Genomic DNA, 21348 nt, shown 5'->3' on the forward strand with positions numbered 1-21348 from the left:
GGAAAGACCCTTTTGTCAATCGTGGGATCTTTAACGTGCACACCCCAATGTCTGTCTTCCTTTTTATATTTAGTCAAGTTTTGACTAAATATTTTAACATCGAGGGGGAATCGAGACGAGGGTCGTGGTGTATGTGTGTCTGTCTGTCTGTGCGTGTGTGTGTGTGTGTGTGTGTGTGTGTGTGTGTGTGTGTGTGTGTGTAGAGCGATTCAGACTAAACTACTGGACCGATCTTTATGAAATTTGACATGAGAGTTCCTGGGTATGAAATCCCCGAACGTTTTTTTCATTTTTTTGATAAATGTCTTTGATGACGTCATATCCGGCTTTTCGTGAAAGTTGAGGCGGCACTGTCACGCCCTCATTTTTCAACCAAATTGGTTGAAATTTTGGTCAAGTAATCTTCGACGAAGCCCGGACTTCGGTATTGCATTTCAGCTTGGTGGCTTAAAAATTAATTAATTAATTAATAATTAATTAATTATTAGTTGCCAATCTGTCCTGTTCAGTCTACCCATAGACCTAATATAGGTCCCTGGTCTGCCTGAGGCTCGCTTTATTACTGAGTGTTTTCCTCTTATATTTTTACATTTAGTCAAGTTTTGACTAAATGTTTTAACATAGAGGGGGAATCGAGACGAGGGTCGTGGTGTATGTGTGTCTGTGTGTCTGTGTGTGTGTGTGTCTGCGCGTGTGTGTGTGTCTGCGCGTGTGTGTGTGTGTGTATGTAGAGCGATTCAGAGTACACTACTGGACCGATCTTTATGAAATTTGACATGAGAGTTCCTGGGTATGATATCCCCAGATATTTTTTATTTTTTCGATAAATGTCTTTGATGACGTCATATCCGGCTTTTTGTAAAAGTTGAGGCGGCACTTTCACACCCTCATTTTTCAATCAAATTGATTGAAATTTTGGCCAAGCAATCTTCGACGAAGGCCGGACTTCGGTATTGCATTTCAGCTTGGTGGCTTAAAAATTAATTAATGACTTTGGTCATTAAAAATCTGAAAATTGTAATAATTTTTTTTTAATATAAAACGATCCAAATTTACCTTCATCTTATTCTACATCATTTTCTGATTCCGAAAACATATAAATATGTTATAACTTATATTCGGATTAAAAACAAGCTCTGAAAAGTAAAAATATAAAAATTATGATCAAAATAAAATTTCCGAAATCGATTTAAAAACAATTTCATCTTATTCCTTGTCGGTTCCTGATTCCAAAAACATATAGATATCATATTGTTTGGATTAAAAACACGCTCAGAAAGTTAAAACGAAGAGAGGTACAGAAAAGCGTGCTATGCAGCACAGCGAAACCACTACCGCGCTAAACAGGCTCGTCAGTTTCACTCCGTTTTGCACAAGCGGCGGACTACGGTCATTGTGAAAAAATGCAGTGCGTTCAGTTTCATTCTGTGAGTTCCACAGCTTGACTAAATGTAGTAATTTTGCATTACGCGACATGTTTACTTATCTTGGAGTGTCTGTCAGTAAGTATCTCGATATGTGTTTAGGTTTTGTTGAACTTGAGCGTTGGGCTTTATTTTGAGCCCTCAATTTACACCGATAAAGTTCAACATTACCTGTGTTTTTCTGTCCATCTGTTTGAAAAGTGCAGTTGTACTCACTGTGTGACTCTGTCTGTCTGTCTTCTTGTTACATTTAGTCAAGTTTTGACTAAATGTTTTAACATAGAGGGGGGAATCGAGACGAGGGTCGTGGTGTATGTGTGTCTGTCTGTCTGTGTGTGTGTGTAGAGCGATTCAGACTAAACTACTGGACCGATCTTTATGAAATTTGACATGAGAGTTCCTGGGTATGATATCCTCAGACGTTTTTTTCATTTTTTTGATAAATGTCTTTGATGACGTCATATCCGGCTTTTCGTGAAAGTTGAGGCGGCACTGTCACGCTCTCATTTTTCAACCAAAATGGTTGAAATTTCGGTCAAGTAATCTCCGACGAAGCCCGGACTTCGGTATTGCATTTCAGCTTGGTGGCTTAAAAATTAATTAATGACTTTGGTCATTAACAATCTGAAAATTTAAAAAAAAATTTTTTTTTATAAAACGATCCAAATTTACGTTCATCTTATTCTCCATCATTTTCTGATTCCAAAAAGATATAAATATGTTATATTTGGATTAAAAACAAGCTCTGAAAATTAAAAATATAAAAATTATTATCAAAATTAAATTGTCGAAATCAATTTAAAAACACTTTCATCTTATTCCTTGTCGGTTCCTGATTCCAAAAACATATAGATATGATATGTTTGGATTGAAAACACGCTCAGAAAGTTAAAACGAAGAGAGGTACAGAAAAGCGTGCTATCCTTCTTAGCGCAACTACTACCCCGCTCTTCTTGTCAATTTCACTGCCTTTGCCATGAGCGGTGGACTGACGATGCTACGAGTATACGGTCTTGCTGCGTTGCATTGCGTTCAGTTTCATTCTGTGAGTTCGACAGCTACTTGACTAAATGTTGTATTTTCGCCTTACGCGACTTGTTTGATTCTACGTCACCCCACCTAGTCACATCCACCCCTCATCTCAGAACAAAAACATACCTTGCTACTGTATCGATTCCTTCGATCGTGAATCAGTTTTGATCAACGCCCTTTTCTTAAGAAATATTTATTGATTTAGACGCTGTTATAGTTTTGATCAAGTCTTTGACGGGCGCAGTGGCGTGGTGGTAAGACGTCGGCCTCCTAATCGGGAGGTCGTGAGTTCGAATCCCGGTCGCTGCCGCCTGGTGGGTTAAGAGTGGAGATTTTTCCGATCTCCCAGGTCAACTTATGTGCAGACCTGCTAGTGACTTAACCCCCTTCGTGTGTACACGCAAGCACAAGACCAAGTGCGCACGGAAAAGATCCTGCAATCCATGTCAGAGTTCGGTGGGTTATGGAAACACGAAAATACTCAGCATGCCTACTCAACGAAAGCGTAGTGAAGCTGACTATGCTCTCAGAGCATAGTGTGGGGAACCCAAATGGGCAAACGAGCTCACACGTAACCAGAAAATTCTGGAACGCTGATGAGGAAGAAGAAGAAGATCAAGTCTTATCAACACAGCTTCTTTTTAATTTAATTTAATTTGATTTTTAATTTTATTTAAATTCGATTTTTTGATTTAATTTGATTTGACTCTTAATTGAATATGATTGTATTTCCAGGTGGGCAAGACGAGCATCATCCGGAAGTTCGTGGACCACAACGCCCCGGATCACTACCCTCCCACTATTGGGGTAGATTTCGGTATCAAAGACATCATGGTGGACAACGAAAAGTGCCGTGTGCAAATCTGGGACACGGCCGGACAGGAGCGCTTCCGGGCCGTCACCAGCTGTTACTTCCGGGGTGCGCACGGCGTCGTTCTCGTCTACGACGTCACCCAGGCGAGAACTTTCGATAACATCCAGTTCCATCTCGCCCAAGCGGTCAAATTCACCCGCGACGATCAGCCGATGATTATGGTGGGGAACAAATGTGATCTTACGCACAAAAGAGCGGTGTCTTACGAACTGGCCGAGCGGTATGCTGAAGCCTTTGGCATGCAGCTTATCGAGACCAGCGCCTTGAATCTGACGAACATCGAGCAGGTTTTCGTTCGCCTCATCCATCAAATACGCGAGAAGAAGAAGAAGGAGAAAGAGTGTGGGGGAGGGGGTGGGGGAAAGGGAGGGACGGGTGGGGGCGACGGGGGCAAGACCAAGCTGTTTGGAAGTGGAGGGACGATAGAGAAAACTTACAACAAGTGTTGTTCTTGATGATGTGACATTATTGTTTGTTTTGTTTTGTTTTGTTTTGAAAGTTTTGGTTGTTGTTGTTGTTGTTGTTGTTGTTGTTGTTGTTGTTGTTGTTGTTGTTGTTGTTATTGTTGTTGTTGTTGTTGTTATTGTTGTTATTGTTGTTGTTGTTGTTCCAGGGATGAAAATTACCATTCAGAAACCTGGAAATCTTGATTTTATTGCCAATCACCCAAACAGGAAAATCAGTGTTCGGAAAAATAAAACATCATCTGAACTGCAAGCTCCTGATTATGATTCTTCTTCGTTCATGGGCTTAGACTCCCACGTTCACTCATGTTTTTAGCACCAGTGGATGTTTACGTGTATGACCGTTTTTACCCCGCCATTTAGGCAGCCATACGCCGATTTCGGGGGAGGCATGCTGGGGTATTTTCGTGTTTCTATAACCCACCGAACTCTGACATGGATTACAGGATCTTTTCCGTGCGCACTTGGTCTTGTGCTTGCGTGTACACACGAAGGGGGTTAAGTCACTGGCAGGTCTGCACATAAATTGACCTGGGAGATCGGAAAAATCTCCACTCTTAACCCACCAGGCGGCAGCGACCGGGATTCGAACTCACGACCTCCCGATTAGGAAGCCGACGTCTTACCACCACGCCACTGCGCCCGTCCGCCTGATTATGATGATTCTCATCTGTCATGTCTGCTGTTGATGTTGTTGTTTTGTTGATTTGGGAAACTCTCATTACTCCTAAACCTATTAACTAAAAGTGTGTTTTAGGGATTTCACGAAATCCCCGATAGCAAATTTTGCTGTTGCTGACATATATCCATCGTTTTGTTGTGGAGGATTGTTTCTTTTTGGTGTAGAGAAATGTCCTCAGTATATCTTATGCTATTTTCGTATTTGTGAAGAAATGTTTCTTTGACCATGTAAAAAAAAACACAAAAAACACACCCTTAAATAGGCTTACATCAGTATATACAATTCATTACTCGAATTAATGATTTGTGTTTGGGTTAGAACAGCTGTAACGGACATCTGCTTGGCCATATGCGTGGACATTTTGGCTTGACCGTTTGATGTTGAAAACAAGTGTTTTCTTTGGTGCGAAATAATTTTTTCTTGGATTTGTGAATAAATTAATTCATTGTAAAGTGTTTCTGCATGGACATGTCAAATTGAGTTCACCTGTTATACTGTGGGTGTGTCTGGAGTATTGGAGTGAATTGTCTGTCTTCCCCCGCCTCCCTCTCTCTCTCTCTCTCTCTCTCTCTCTCTCTCTCTCTCTCTCTCTCTCTCTCTCTCTCTCTCTCTTTTCCTGTCTCTGCCTTTCTCTGTCTGTCTGTCTCTATATGTGTGTCTGTCTGTGTGTCTCTGTCTCTCTCTCCTTTCTCTCTCTCTCTCTTCTCTCTCTCTCTCTCTTTTCATGTCTCTGCCTCTCCCTGTCTGTCTGTCTCTATCTGTGTGTCTGTCTGTCTCTGTCTCTCTCTCCTTTCTCTCTCTCTCTGTCTCTCTCTCCTTTCTCTCTCTCTCTCCCTCTCTCTCTCTCTCTCTCTCTCTCTCTCTCTCTCCCTCTCTCCCTCTCTTTTCCTGTCTCTGCCTTTCTCTGACTGTCTGTCTCTATCTCCTTTCTCTCTCTCTCTCTCTCTCTCTCTCTCTTTCTCTCTGTCTCCCTGTCTCTGCCTTTCTCTGTCTCTGCCTTTGTCTGTCTGTTTGTCTCTATCTGTGTGTGTGTCTGTCTCTGTCTCTATCTCTTTTCTCTCTCTCTCTCTCTCTCTCTCTCTCTCTCTCTCTCTCTCTCTCTCTCTCTCTCTCTCCGTTTGTGTATTGTATGTGTGTGTGGGTGTGTGTATGTGTGTGAGTGTAGGTATGTGTGTACGAATGTGCGTGCGTGTGTGTGTGTGTGTGTGTGTGTGTGTGTGTGTGTGTGTGTCTCTCTCTCTCTCTCTCTCTCTCTCTCTCTCTCTCCGTTTGTGTATGGTATGTGTGTGGGGTGTAGGTATGTGTGTACGAATGTGCGTGCGTGTGTGTGTGTGTGTGTGTGTGTGTGTGTGTCTCTCTCTCTCTCTCTCTCTCTCTCTCTCTCCGTTTGTGTATTGTATGTGTGTGTGGGTGTGTGTATGGGTGTGAGTGTAGGTATGTGTGTACGAAAGTGCGTGCGTGTGTGTGCCGTGTGTGTGTGTGTGTGTGTGTGTGTGTGTGTGTGTGTGTGTGTGTGTGTGTGTGTGTGTGTGTGTGTGTGTCACGGTGTGTACGTATGTGTACAAATCTGCGTGCGTGAATGTATGTGTGCGTGTGTGTGTCTATGTGTGTGTATGTGCGTCTATGTGTGTGTGTGTATGTGTGTGTGTGTGTGTGTGTGTGTGTGTGTGTGTCTATGTGGGTGTGTCTTTGCGTGCGCCTGTGTGCGTGTGTGTGTGTGTGTGTGTGTGTGTGTGTGTGTGTGTGTCTGTGTGTGTGCAAGCGTCTGTGGGTGTGAGTGTGTGTGTGGCTGTGTGTGTGTCTGTATCTGTGTGTGTTATATGTCGGCCTGTTTGCCGGTGCAATGCGTCAGGGTGCGCGTGTCAGCGTGCGAGTTCTGCATGTTGAAAAAAGTCGTGTGAAGCGATATTAAAAACAGTTAAAGTAGTCATTAAAGACAGGTGATCACTATGGAAAGGGGAATTACATTGCAAACAAATGGAGGGTATATCCTTATCGGTGGTCGTTATTTAGAGGTGGTCGGTTAGCTGGGCAGATCGACTCTCGTGTCAAACTTGAACTGATAAGCAAGATGATGGGGGGGGGGGGGGGGGAGGGTGTGTGTGTGGGGGGATGTGTGTGTGTGGGGGGATGTGTGTGTGGGGGGATGTGTGTGGGGGGGATGTGTGTGTGTGTGTGTGGGGGATGTGGTATACAGAAGCTAAAACTATTATGCAGAAAACTATCCCTTTCCACAGAATGTATCCACTCACCACTAGTATTTTGCAATTCAAGCAAACATTCAAAGCAGGGTGGTTTTTTTACTACTCTTTGTGCAGTATGAGCAAATGATTAAACTTTGAGAAACATGGTATAAAAACACACAATTCAAAAGCTCTCTGGTTAACGGTATTTCATAAGAATAGAAAAGGCAGTTTCCTTGCCTTTTGTCTACTTACAATGAGAAACCGCTGCACTTTGGAGTAAAAAGAAAAACTTCCAGACTGAAGTCGAAACTGGTTTGTTCAAAGCATATTTTGAGTAATTTCAAAATGTTGAAATAAGCTAGAGCTCAATTTAAGTGTAAACAAGTTGTGTAAGGCAAAATGACAACATTTAGTCAATCTGTCCAACTCACAGAATGAAACTGAACGCACTGCATTTTTTCATCAAGACATAACAGCTTCGTCAATCCCCGCAGCAAGGAAATTGCTCACTTTTCCCGTGCAACACGAAGTGAAACTGACAAGCCAGTATAGTGCAATAACGTATTGCGGTAAGCAGGAAAGCGCACTTTTCTGTATTCTTTTTCACTTTCTGAGCTTGTTGTCAGTACAACATATTATATATATATATTTTTTGAATCACGAAATGATTAGGAATAAGATGAAATCATTTTTTGGTCGATTTCTCAAATGCTATTCGTAGTGCATACTAATTATCCTATTTTCGTTAATTGTGATCACATTTTAAGAGTAAACATGACATATGTACGTATGTATTTTTAGATCAGAACTTGCATTAGATGCAAAATCTGTTTGCAAAAAATCGATTTTTATGACAAATGTAATGAGCAAGCTAAGAAACTATTTTTTAAGCTTCTGAGCTGCAATGCAATCGCATAGTCCGGACTTTGTCAAAGATTGCTTGACCAAAATTTAAACCAATTTGGTAAAAAAATGAGAGCGTGACAGTGCCGCCTCAATTTTCACAAAAAAAGCCGGATATGACGTCATCAAAGATATTTATTAAACAAATGAAAAAAACATCTGGGGATGTCATATTTTCAGAAACTCTCATGTTAAGTTTTATGAAGATCGGTCCAGCATTTTTCTCTGAATCGCTCTACACACACACACACACACACACACACACTGACACACACACGTGTACACACACACACACACTGACACACACACGTGTACACACACACACACACTGCGTGTACACACACACACACACGCACGTGAATACATGTATTCACACATCACAATCTCGTTACAATTCACCGTATATGTTAAAACATTTAGTCAAAACTTGACTAAATGTAAAAACAAAGAAAGAAAGAAGGTATTAGACTGATATTTGAAGTGATGCGAAGATGGTTGAAAGAGTTGGGAATGAACACTCAGTGAATTTAAACATGGGAGATAACCACTGTTAACAGCAAGGTTTTGGGTTCAAGGGAAGTAACTAGGAGTAGTTCTTATTCCTTAAAACTACAGTATCACAAATACACCATCCCTTTATAAGTCAAAATGAGGTAAATTGGGTCACTTTAAATAACCGACATTGTGAGCAGACATCTAATACATCTCCTTATAATCAAATAAAATCTGTGATATGACGTTTAAATACAATTATCATCTATTATTTAACATATATCTAGCACATCCCATTTTCTGAGTCAAACGTCCCTGAGCTGGGGTCTCGGTTAACCCACTTTCTTACTAAGATCATACTTTTAGGGATCACTTCAAAAGTATGTTCTGCCGAGACGTCAGGTAAAACTGACAGGATCGTAACCCGCGAGGACGAGAAGCAGCCTCCCCTTCTGAGCGCGAAGCGGGCATGGCTGACTGCTGGCTCTAGCGGTTGGCTTGTGCCATTGATGAACGTTCCTCTCCTCCCTTCTGTGGGGAGTTGGAGGAAGGGGTGGCATTCTGAGCGGTTACGGTTCCAATTAGCAATATCTTTAAGCTGTGACTATCCCTTTCCCTACTCTCTTCAGGTATATCCGCTGTTTTATCCTTACCCAATAACTGTTCCCACTTCATCCCTTCTTTCAAAACTTTTTAAAACTACTGTTGGTGCAGTATGAGCGAATGATTAAACTTCGAGAAGCATAATAAACAAGTCGCGTAAGGCGAAAATACAATATTTAGTCAAGTAGCTGCCATTTTTCAGCAAGACCGTATACTCGTAGCATCGTCAGTCCACCGCTCATGGCAAAGGCAGTGAAATTGACAAGAAGAGCGGGGTAGTAGTTGCGCTAAGAAGGATAGCACGCTTTTCTGTACCTCTCTTTGTTTTAACTTTCTGAGCGTGTTTTTAATCCAAACATATCATATCTATATGTTTTTGGAATCAGGAACCGACAAGGAATAAGATGAAAGTGTTTTTAAATTGATTTGGACAATTTAATTTTGATAATAATTTTTATATATTTAATTTTCAGAGCTTGTTTTTAATCCGAATATAACATATTTATATGTTTTTGGAATGAGCAAATGATGGAAAATAAGATAAACGTAAATTTGGATCGTTTTATAAATTGTTATTTTTTTTTACAATTTTCAGATTTTTAATGACCAAAGTCATAAATTAATTTTTAAGCCACCAAGCTGAAATGCAATACCGAAGTCCGGGCTTCGTCGAAGATTATTTGACCAAAATTTCAACCAATTTGGTTGAAAAATGAGGGCGTGACAGTGCCGCCTCAACTTTCACGAAAAGCCGGATATGACGTCATCAAAGACATTTATCAAAAAAATGAAAAAAATGTATGGGGATTTCATACCCAGGAACTCTCATGTCAAATTTCAGAAAGATCGGTCTAGTAGTTTAGTCTGAATCGCTCTACACAGACACACACACACACACACGCACACACGCACATACACCACGACCCTCGTTTCGATTCCCCCTCGATGTTAAAATATTTAGTCAAAACTTGACTAAATATAAACAAGTCGCGTAAGGCGAAAATACAATATTTAGTCAAGTAGCTGTCGAACTCACAGAATGAAACTGAACGCAATGCCATTTTACTCGTAGCATCGTCAGGCCACCGCTCATGGCAAAGGCAGTGAAATTGACAAGAAAAGCGGGGTAGTAGTTGCGCTAAGAAGGATAGCACGCTTTTCTGTACCTCTCTTTGTTTTAACTTTCTGAGCGTGTTTTTAATCCAAACATATCATATCTATATGTTTTTGGAATCAGGAACCGACAAGGAATAAGATGAAAGTGTTTTTAAATTGATTTGGACAATTTAATTTTGATAATAATTTTTATATATTTAATTTTCAGAGCTTGTTTTTAATCCAAATATAACATATTTATATGTTTTTGGAATGAGCAAATGATGGAGAATAAGATAAACGTAAATTTGGATCGTTTTATAAATTTTTATTTTTTTTTACAATTTTCCGATTTTTAATGACCAAAGTCATTAATTAATTTTTAAGCCACCAAGCTGAAATGCAATACCGAACCCCGGGCTTCGTCGAAGATTACTTTACCAAAATTTGAACCAATTTGGTTGAAAAATGAGGGCGTGACAGTGCCGCCTCAACTTTCACGAAAAGCCGGATATGACGTCATCAAAGACATTTATCAAAAAAATGAAAAAAATGTATGGGGATTTCATACCCAGGAACTCTCATGTCAAATTTCATAAAGATCGGTCCAGTAGTTTAGTCTGAATCGCTCTACACACACACACACACACACACACACACACACACACACACACGCGCGCACGCACGCACATACACCACGACCCTGGTTTCGATTCCCCCTCGATGTTAAAATATTTAGTCAAAACTTGACTAAATATAAAAACAAGTCGCGTAAGGCGAAATAACAACATTTAGTCAAGCTGTCGAACTCACAGAATGAAACTGAACGCACTGCTTTTTTCACCAAGACCGCATACTCATAGTTTCGTCAGTCCTCCGCTCGTGGCCAAGGTAGTGAAATCGACAAGCCAGAATAGTGCGGTAGTGGTCGCGCTGAGCAGGACAACACGCTTTTCTGTATCTCTATTCTTTTTAGCTCACTGAGTTTGTTTGTAATCCAAACATATCATATCGATATGTTTTTGGAATCAGGGACCGACAAGGAATAAGATGAAATTGTTTTTAAATCGATTTCGGAAATTTAATTTTAATCATAATTTTCATATTTTTAATTTTCAGAGCTTGTTTGTAATCCAAATATAACATATGTATATGTTTTTGGAATCAGAAAATGACAAAGAAAAAGATTAAATTGTTTTTGGATCGTTTAATAAAAAATATAATTTTAATTACAAGTTTCCAATTTTTAATGACCAAACTCATTCATTAGTTTTTAAGCCACCAAGCTTCTTCTTCTGCGTTCGATGTTAAAAAAATTGCACGGCCATATTATCGTGGAAGCGTAGACAGCCGATTTTCTCCCCACGCCAAGTTGGCTGCTGTCTTCCGTCTTCGGTGGTTGAGGTTCTTACTCAGGGTTGCCTCCTCCCCAAGAGTAGCTGCCTTGCTGGGCTGTCGAGTCCACTCTACCCGGGTTTGACGTCGAAGTTTTCCTTCTCGTACGTAGCCTTTGCCTTTCCCAAGGCGCACACAAGGCAGTGCGGGTTTTGAGATCGGAGTTGTCCTTCTCCTAGATGAGCGACCATCCAAGGTTAACGAGCCCCATCTGCCCGAAGCAGCTGGTTTTAAGGCGCCAGTGACCCGCCTGCATCCCTTCTCCTGTTAGTCGAAGACAGGGCCCGCCACGTGAAGGCCAGGAGTTGGATTTGACTGTCAGAGGTGTTTGGAGACACGAAGCCATATGGAGCATTTCTTGGGAAGTAGGCGCTTATCTCTACTTCCACCCCGGCATAACAGTCCTTGGGCCCCAGCCACCAAGCTGAAATGCAATACCAAAGTCCGGCCTTTGTCGAAGATTGCTTTACACAAATTTCAATCAATTTGATTGAAAAATGAGGGTGTGACAGTGCCGCCTCAACTTTTACAAAAAGCAGGATATGACGTCATCAAAGATATTTATGAAAAAAATGGAGAAAAAAAACGTCCCGGGATATCATTTCCAGGAACTCTCATGTCAAATTTCATAAAGATCGGTCCAGTAGTTTAGTCTGAATCGCTCTACACACACACACACACACACACACACACACACACACACACACACACACACACACACACACACACACACACACACACCACGACCCTCGTCTCGATTCCCCTCTATGTTAAAACATTTAGTCAAAACTTGATTAAAATTTAAAGGCACAGTAAGCCTGCCGTAAACCATCACAGAGCTCCCCGAGCGTCTAAATACAGTACAAGCATACTTCCATTTGAACGCTCACCGAACGGGAACATCCTGGCTGCTTTCTGTCGAGCGTGAGACATTTTCCAAGAATTTATTTTCGTAGACTTGTTCCGTTAACAACAACGGCGCCTCGTTTTTGCGCTAGACCTAACTTTTAAAATCTAAATAATAAATTGACAGCTTGTTACACAAACATTCTTTAATCATAAAAGAATTCGTTTTTCATCAAGACAAGATCAGAACAATTCGAAGTTGTGAAAGTTTAAAAAAAGAAAAGCCCGGAAGCAGGGTCACGCAAGGGTCGTAGCAGACGACGGCCGGTTTATCAGTGCAAATCGCCGTTCCTCTCAACAGTCAAAAGCCATCGCTAGAGTTCTTGTGAACCACAGCCGTTGTTTCGTGCATAAAAAAACGTGCTATTGTAGATAAGCTCACGTCGAGTCGCATTCAAATGACTAACTATGACGACTGCATTGTGAAAAGGGAAAACTGGATCACACGGGTTTACGATGGCTCAGGGGTAAGATAAACCACACAAAAATAAATTCTTTGAAAATTGTTCGCTCTTTACGGAGGGCACCTAGGATGTTCTCAATTGGTGAGTGTTTAAATGAAAGGGTGTTTGTACTGTGTGTAAAAGCCTGACCGTATCTGTGATGGTTTACGGGAGGCTTACTCTGCCTTTAATGTAAAAAGCACAAATCAAAAGCTCTCACGCACGCATACATTCATGCAAACACGTTACGCGGTACGCAATTCTGCTGAAAATGTCCACAAGTGCCTCGGCAACAGTCTCGGTGTCAATTTTCTTCAGAGGCACGGCTTCTGGGTACCTGGTTGCATAGTCTACCAGGGTCAGTACCCAACGATGACCCGCTTCACTTGGCGGTTTGATCTCGCCGATGAGGTCAATGGCCACCCTCTTGAAAGGTCGGTCGATCAAAGGCATCTTCTGCAACGGCACTTTCGGGACCCTTCCTTGAGGTATGGTTTTCTGGCAAATATCGCACGATCGGCAGAATCGAGTCACATCTGCATTCAGTCCTGGCCTGTAAAACGCAGCCTGGATTCTGTCCGATGTCTTCTTGACACCCAGGTGACCTCCCATAATAGAGTCGTGGGCCACCTCCATCACCTGGCGCCTAAGTGGTTGAGGCACCAGAACTTGACGTAATGGCTTCCCACCGTTGACTCTCGGGTGCTGGAACACTCTGTACAGGATCTTGGCCTTTACTTCAAAGTGCACAGTGCCTTCGCCCTTAGTCATCTCCTTGACAGGACGACTCCTGTACTTTGTTAAAGTCGAATCAGCTTCCTGTAGCTGAATCAGCCGATCCCTGTCCACGACAGCAGTTGCAGAACTGTTGGTGACCCTGAGTGGCGTAGTTGTTTTGTCCTTCTTCGCCTGGGCTCTGGTCGTCACAGCGCTTACAACCTGCGGCTGGTCGCGGCGATGCACAGTTGCTCTGTCATCTCGTAACAGTTCGCCGACATCTTCATTCGCGAATGGCAGTGGGTCTTCCTCCTCAGCAGCAGGCTGAGCTGAGCCCATTCTCCATTCGAAATCAGGGTCATCAGGACGTCTCGCACCCCCAATATTCCCAATTAGTAGATCGTACAAGGGCTTCTTCAGGCAGACGGCCTCAACTTCTCCGGTGAAGTATGGAGTATCGATCTGGATTTTTACCACTGGTGCCTTCACGCATTTGCTGTCAGCCATGAGCGTCCACTTGAAGTCACCAGTGAACTTCTCTGTCGGCACCAAATCCTCTTTGACGATGACCCCATTGCAGCCCGAATCTCTGAGAACAGTCACTTCCTGCTTCTCAACAAATCCCTTCGACACGGGCATGTTCGACACTGACACAGCTGCGCTGGCGACAACAGAGATTGACTTGCCATTGGCGAGTAGAAGCTGGCCATCAGATATAGATTCTTCCACGTCCGATGGTGTAGCCACTTGCTCGGCAGCCCTTGGGAGTATGACGCTGCTCGCACATACTTGTTGGTTCGAGCCACTCATTTGCCTCTTGTTGTCGTAATATCTCCGTCGATGTTCTTGCGCTTTGTCATTGACATGTCCGTTATTTTTCTTTTGGGGACAGTTGGCGACTCGGTGGCCCATGGCATTGCAATGGAAACACGTTATGTTCTGCCCTTCATTGGATGATGGTGCGGACTCAGTTTGTCCCTTGGCAGGTTGGTTTCCCTGGTTCCCACTCTTCTGGAAAGGTTTCGATGACTTTGACGCCCCCAGGGTCCTTCCATGAGCAATGAGATAACGCTCAGCAGCATCAGTAATGTCCTTCAAACCCCGCAGTTTTTGCTCTTCCAAGCGGGTCGCCAGGTCCTTCGGGCAGGCATTAAGGAATTGCTCCTTCACGATCAAGTCCCGCAGACTCTCGTATGACTGCTCTTCACCTGATAACTCCACCCACTTCTGCAGGTATGACGACAGGCGCTCCACAAACTGGCTCGGTGTCTCTCCAGACAATGGCTGGCATTCGCGGAAGCGTTGACGGTAGCCCCTTTCAGTGAAGTTGTAGCAACGCAACAGAGCTTCCTTCAGTACATTATAGTCTCTGGCGTCATCATTTGAGAGTCTAGTGTAGACCTCAAGTGCTGCCCCAGTCAAATGTGCGCTGAGTTGAATCGCCCAGTCGTCGCGCTGCCATCTAGCACTCTCAGCGAACCTCTCGAATCTTGCAAGGTAGCAGTCGATTTGGTCCTTCCCGTCAGCGAATGCTGGAAGTTTCGGTGCCCTGTGTAGCATTTGCTGCTGGTTATCTCTTTGGCGTGGTGCCTCGTGCTCATTTTGAACACGCACCATTTCTGTCTGAAGCTCTAAGCGCTTCGTCTCCATTTCTATCTGGAGCTCTAAGCGTTTCAGCTCCATTTGCCTTTCTTCACGCTGCGCTTGTCGTTCTTCACGCTCACGCTGCGCTTGTCTTTCTTCACGCTGCACTTGTCTTTCTTCACGCTGCGCTTGTCTTTCTTTTTCTTCTCGCTCACGCTGCGCTTCTCTTTCTTCACGCTGCGCCAGCAGTCGTGTCTGGGACTCGACGAACTCCGTCAACTGCTTGCCTTTTAGTCCCAATTCAATTCCTTTTCCCCAGAACTCAGCCATTCTGGTCTTTTCCGGTGCGTTCGTCTGTATTCTTTCACAGCCCCGAACGTAGACGAATGTAGTCTTCTAAAAGAACACAGTCTCTACTGCACCTCCGATGCTTCTCTCGTCGCTGGTCACCTTCGTAGACGCAGGCTGCCACCCTCCTCGTCTAACGTGACGGCGCACTCTGCTCACGATACGTACACGACGTACCTCAGTCGTATTTCGTAGTATTAATGCACTAGCTCCGCGACGAAGTCCGTCTCGTCCAAACGGCAGCTAACCTCTGTAATCCCGATACACTCCGGCGTCGCTCACCGTACCGAGTTGCGGCGATTACCAAACTCTTCACACAGTCACACCGAATCCACGGTTCCGTAGTCTCAATACTGATCCCTCAGGATACACCCGATTGATGGCTACCTCCTGTGACTGTCTTGACGCTGGTCCTTGTTGCTGGAAAACCCTTGGCGTTAAACGTAGATCCTTGGCTTGGCCCCCAATTGTTACACGACACTTGAGATTGCCACAAGTTCTCAAATGTCGTATAGTTGTGTTCTTTTATTCTACGTCGCCCGTCTTCGCAGCAGCAGAAAACAACTCGTCAAATTGAGTTCGAGGATTTATTCAGCATTCAATACATACAACTGCACAACGTAGCAGAACTCAAATAGAAGCTTTTTTACATACAAATCGCGCTGGCATATATAGTAAATACTCAATCTCGAGAATATTCCAGACCGAACATGATACAACTACATTATACGAGCCGTGCATGGACTAAACTAGCGACATTCTCTATGACGTACATCAAAAGCGCCGACGCACTTAATCCGAACGAACGCCACGAACTCACGACTAAATCAGCGTGGTAAACAACTTGTTTTGACAGGACTAGAAAGTTCACCTGCATTCTCGTCCAAGCATAAATATTGTGTTTACAAAATATAATATCGGTACTTTCCCACAAAGTACAAATAAGTCAACTACATGCAACACACAAAACTGAACCAAAGCTCAGCAACGGTAGCGTTTCCTAACAATGTGTTTGTTTGTTTGTTTGTTTGTGTGTTTGTGTTCGCATATAGATCTCAAGAATGAACGGACCGATCGTCACCAAACTTGGTGAACAGGTTCTATACATTCTTGAGACGGTCCTTACAAAAATTGGGACCAGTCAAACACACGGTTAGGGAGTTATTGGTGGATTAAGATTCTACAAGGACTTATAGAGGGACATATTAATGGTCAAAGGGAAATAACCTTCTCAGTTGGTGGCAGTGAGAATGGTAAGGACGGGGGTGTTTTTCCTACCTCGGAGGAATTTCTTGTTCTCTACAAAATCATAAATTATTTGGTGTTTATGTCTTTCTTTATCATTTTTTTTACCTTTCTATTTATCTTAAATCAATCATGTTTTTACCTTTCTATTTATCTTAAATCAATCATGTTTTTACCTTTCTATTTATCTTAAATCAATCATGTTTTTACCTTTCTATTCATCTTAAATCAATCATGTTTTTACCTTTCTATCTATCTTAAATCAATCATGTTTTTACCTTTCTATTTATCTTAAATCAATCATGTTTTTACCTTTCTATTCATCTTAAATCAATCATGTTTTTACCTTTCTATTAATCTTAAATCAATCATGTTTTTACCTTTCTATTTATCTTAAATAAATCATGTTTTTACCTTTCTATTTATCTTAAATCAATCATGTTTTTACCTTTCTATCTATCTTAAATCAATCATGTTTTTACCTTTCTATTTATCTTAAATCAATCATGTTTTTACCTTTCTATTTATCTTAAATCAATCATGTTTTTACCTTTCTATTTATCTTAAATCAATCATGTTTTTACCTTTCTATTTATCTTAAATCAATCATAAATTTTTTTGCTGCTGCATGTGATGTGGGTGAAGTTTGCTGAATGGAAACAATCACATTTTCTGTGTACGGTTAAAGGCACAGTACGCCTCCCGTAAACCATCACAGATACTGTCAAGCTTTTACACACAGTACAAACACCCTTTCATTTACACACTCACCGCTTTTGAACATCCTACGTAAAGAGCGAGCAATTTTCAAAGAAATAATTTTGCGGATTGTCTGATAACAAAATCAGACGGTACGTTTTGGCGCTAGACCTAACTTTTAAAATCTAAATAATAAATTGACAGCTTATTACACAAACATTCTTAAATCATAAAAGAATGTTTTTTCATCAAGACAAGATCAGCACAATTCGAAGTTTTGAAAGTTGTGAAAAAAGAAAAGCCCGGAAGCAGGGTCACGCAAGGTCGTGGTTCTCGTAGCAGACGACGGTAATGCCTATCGCCAGTCCTCTGAACAGTCTAAAGCCATCGCTAGATTTCGTGTGAATCACAGCCGTTTGGTGCGTTTAGATTTAGAGGTACATAATAACGTGCTATTGCAGATAAGTTTACAGCGAGTCGCATTGGAAATCACAAACTGACGACTACATTGTGAAAAAAAGGAAACTGGATCACACGGGTTCACGATGGCTCAGGGGTAAGATAAACCACGCAAAAATAAATTCTTTAATAAGCTCTTTACGGAGGGCACCTAAGATATTCTCAAGCGGTGAGTGTTTAAATGAAAGCCTGACAGTATCTGTGATGGTTTACGGGAGGCTTACTGTGCTTTTAAGCACCCTTTTCAAACCTCTCAAGATCTGAAAAACAAGTCTTAAAAAGGCCGGTGTGACGTTTTCATCTTTCGCCGTGTTGATATTTCGCTTCTCGGCCTCGTTGATCTAGAATAAACTCTACACTGAACAAAAAAACATCCTTCGATAGTACTGATGAGCGACCTTGTGTACCTTACATTCATGGGGCCAAATTTGTCCAACCAATTTGTTTTATTTAACTTAGAAATTTGATTCATCCTAAAATGTTTTCCTTCTTACTCAAGGGACGTAACCACTCAGAACACGTTTTCGAAGAATTCGATTTTGGGGGTGAAATCTATTAAATTTTACCACCAATTTTCTTCACATGCAAGAAACTTACATGTTTTTCGTCCATAAATAATTTCACTTCTTAATTTTACCAGGAAACAACATTTCAGTCATGAGTAGGCTGTCGAGGGGGAAATATGTACACAGGCGAAAGATGAAATCGTGACACCGGGAGAATGTCTTACAATGAAAGTACATTTACAGGGATTATGAACAGAACATCAGAAAAATCAAACGGGAAGTCTGTACTCAGTGTTTACTGCGCAGCCATAAAATTGATGATGATTATAATGGGTTGTTTTTGTATCGCCCTCATCGTTAAACCGGCCATCGGGGGCATAATTATTCCATGGTGTTACTCCGACTTGAACATGGAATCACGCATGCAGTGCAGGCCGTAAAAACACATTTGTTCTTGTTTATGTCCTGTTTTCTTTATTTCATACCCATTATGATTATGACCACACAAAAAAAGAAATGAAGTCAGTCACCATTTACCTTCATTTTAACATCTGAGTTTGTGAAGTTTCCATAGCCAACGACAGAAACACGGTCTTGCTGGTTTAATTCTCTGCTGATTTGACCGCCAAGGCGTATATTTCCTTGGACTTCGCTAGAAAGACATTTCCAGGAAGGGGAAGTCACTACTATTTTGTTTCCGGGACAAACGCTGCATTTTCACCCTCAACAATGAACACATGATTGTGCCACAAAGGCTATGCCAAAACGAAGATCACTAATGGAATGAAACTCTAAAGGTAACTGTAAGGTAATACAGCACGTGGTGCGAGCAAGAAAATCCATGAAAAAGCCACCTGGTCGAACTAGGGTTACGCGACAACGGTAATTTTCCTCATTTTTCCTCTGAGGAACAGCGAATTACGTCTGTTAAGCGCTTGATTTCGGCATGGGAGAAAAGAAATTTGAGTATCATGGGTAAAATTATTGTAATAAAAACGTTTTTGATTTCCCAATTTGTTTTTTTTATGCAGGCATTTGTGATACCTGATAAAGTATTAGTAGAAGTTAAAGGCACAGTAAGCCTCCCGTAAACCATCACAGATACGGTCAGGCTTTCACACACAGTACAAACACCCTTTCATTTAAACACTCACCGATTGAGAACATCCTAGGTGCCCTCCGTAAAGAGCGAACAATTTTCACAGAATTTATTTTTGCTTGGTTTATCTTACCCCTGAGCCATCGTGAACCCGTGTGATCCAGTTTCCCTTTTTCACAATGTAGTCGTCAGTTAGTCATTTGAATGTGACTCAATGTGAGCTTATCTACAATAGTACGTTTTTTATGCACGAAACAAACGGCTGTGGTTCACAAGAACTCTAGCGATGGCTTTTCACTGTTGAGAGGAACGGCGATATGCCGCGTAAACCCGGCGTCGTCTGCTACGACCCTTGCGTGACCCTGCTGCCGGGCTTTTCTTTTTTCAAACTTTCACAACTTCGAATTGCACTGATCTTGTCTTGATGAAAAAAGAATTCTTTTATGATTAAAGAATGTTTGTAACAAGCTGTCAATTTATTATTTAGATTTTAAAAGTTAGGTCTAGCGCAAAAACGCACCACGGTCCAAAAACATTCTGATAATCATCGATCCACGGCTATCGCCAGTTTAAGGGAAGTAACTCATTTTTGACCTGAGTTCAGGATGGGTCCAAAAAGTGTTCGAGACAATCTGCAAAATTAATTCTTTAAAAATTGCTCGCTCTTTACGTAGGGCACCTAGGATGTTCCCGTTTGGTGAGCGTTCAAATGGAAGGCTGTTTGTACTGTGTGTAAAAGCCTGACAGTATCTGTGGTGGTTTACGGGAGGCTTACTGTCCGTGATTTCCGGCATATTCATCACAGCCGTCCAGCTCCAAAACGAGGCGCCATTGTTGTAAGGGCCAAGTCCACGAAAATAAATTCTTTGAACATTTCTCACGCTCGACAGAAAGCAGCCAGGATGTTCCCGTTCAGTGAGCGTTTAAATGGAAGTATGCTTGTACTGTATGTAGACGCTCGGGGAGCTCTGTGATGGTTTACGGGAGGCTTACTGTGCCTTTAATAGACTGTTGTTTAGATTTTTGTGGAAAAAGAAAGAAAATAATAAAAAGGCATTTGAAAAGGTTAAAAGGATAATATTGTGTAGTGATGTCGATAATGGTGGTTTAAATATGATTGATTTGAAACACATGCAGGCATCCTTTTTATTACAATGGGCTGTCAGACTGACATCCCCCAAAGTCACGGATAAGTGGAAATGTGTCCCAAAGTCAGTGTTTTTAATGTACGGCTCAAATTGTGAATGTTTTAATTCAAATGTTCATTTTCGGAGACTAAAGGGGGGTGAACTCGTCAAATCCAAATGTTGGAAAATTGTTTTGAAATCCTGGCTTGATAACAACGTAGTCTTATGTATTGATGATAATTTATTTAATCCGCTTTTATGGAATAACCAATGTTTTTCTTATGCCGGAAATGTACTGTAATTTGAAGATTGGGCGAGAAAGGGTCTTAATAGTGTACATGATGTTTTATACAGAAACCAATTTGTTTCCTATCAGTTCATTTGTGATGTTTTAGGAAAATCCCCACGGATAATTTTGGAATATAACATGGTTCGTGCTGTTGTTCTGAATGTAATGCATAAGACGATGCACGGAAAGAAAGAAATTGATTTGATGGATATCCCCTCATATCGTGGTAAGAAAGTACACAGCGCACAACAGTTTAGAAAAGAATGAGTAAGTATGAAAGTTGTTGAACCGTGTGCAATTGGCTTTTGGAGGAGGACATTTAATTATGAAATTGATAACAATGTTTTTTATAAAACGATCCAAATTTACGTTCATCTTATTCTCCATCATTTTCTGATTCCAGAAACATATAAATATGTTATATTTGGATTAAAATCAAGCTCTGAAAATTAGAAATATAAAAATTATGATCAAAATTAAATTTTCGAAATCAATTTAAAAACACATTCATCTTATTCCTTGTCGGTTCCTGATTCCAAAAACATATAGATATGATATGTTTGGATTGAAAACACGCTCAGAAAGTTAAAACGAAGAGAGGTACAGAAAAGCGTGCTATCCTTCTCAGCTCAACTACTACCCCGCTCTTCTTGTCAATTTCACTGCCTTTGCCATGAGCGGTGGACTGACGATGCTACGAGTATACGGTCTTGCTGCGTTGCATTGCATTCAGTTTCATTATGTGAGTTCGACAGCTACTTGACTAAATGTTGTAT

The 21348-nt window shown here is 41.6% G+C and overlaps 1 protein-coding gene, 1 long non-coding RNA gene and 1 other non-coding gene across 3 annotated transcripts; 2 read left to right on the forward strand and 1 right to left on the reverse strand.

Annotated features, from left to right (window-relative positions):
- Window positions 1–3188: 3188 nt before the first annotated feature.
- LOC138979599 (ras-related protein ORAB-1-like) lies at window positions 3189–4045 on the forward strand (the record flags this gene model as incomplete). The annotated part of the gene is given in 1 exon segment (XM_070352309.1): window positions 3189–4045. A coding segment is annotated over 1 exon segment (597 nt), but the record flags the coding sequence as incomplete, so codon positions are not given.
- On the reverse strand, window positions 3884–4590 carry LOC138979600 (uncharacterized). Its single transcript, XR_011460060.1, has 2 exons — window positions 4445–4590; window positions 3884–4051 (listed from the first exon to the last, which is right to left on the reverse strand). It is a non-coding gene; the product is annotated as an uncharacterized lncRNA (long non-coding RNA).
- A 3817-nt stretch (window positions 4591–8407) lies between these two features.
- LOC138980934 (small nucleolar RNA U3) lies at window positions 8408–8627 on the forward strand. Its single transcript, XR_011460501.1, has one exon. It is a non-coding gene; the product is annotated as a small nucleolar RNA U3 (small nucleolar RNA).
- The last annotated feature ends 12721 nt before the right edge of the window (window positions 8628–21348 follow it).

Source organism: Littorina saxatilis, linkage group LG11 (genome assembly GCF_037325665.1).
Source record: "Littorina saxatilis isolate snail1 linkage group LG11, US_GU_Lsax_2.0, whole genome shotgun sequence".
NCBI classification, from domain to species: Eukaryota; Metazoa; Mollusca; class Gastropoda; order Littorinimorpha; family Littorinidae; genus Littorina; species Littorina saxatilis.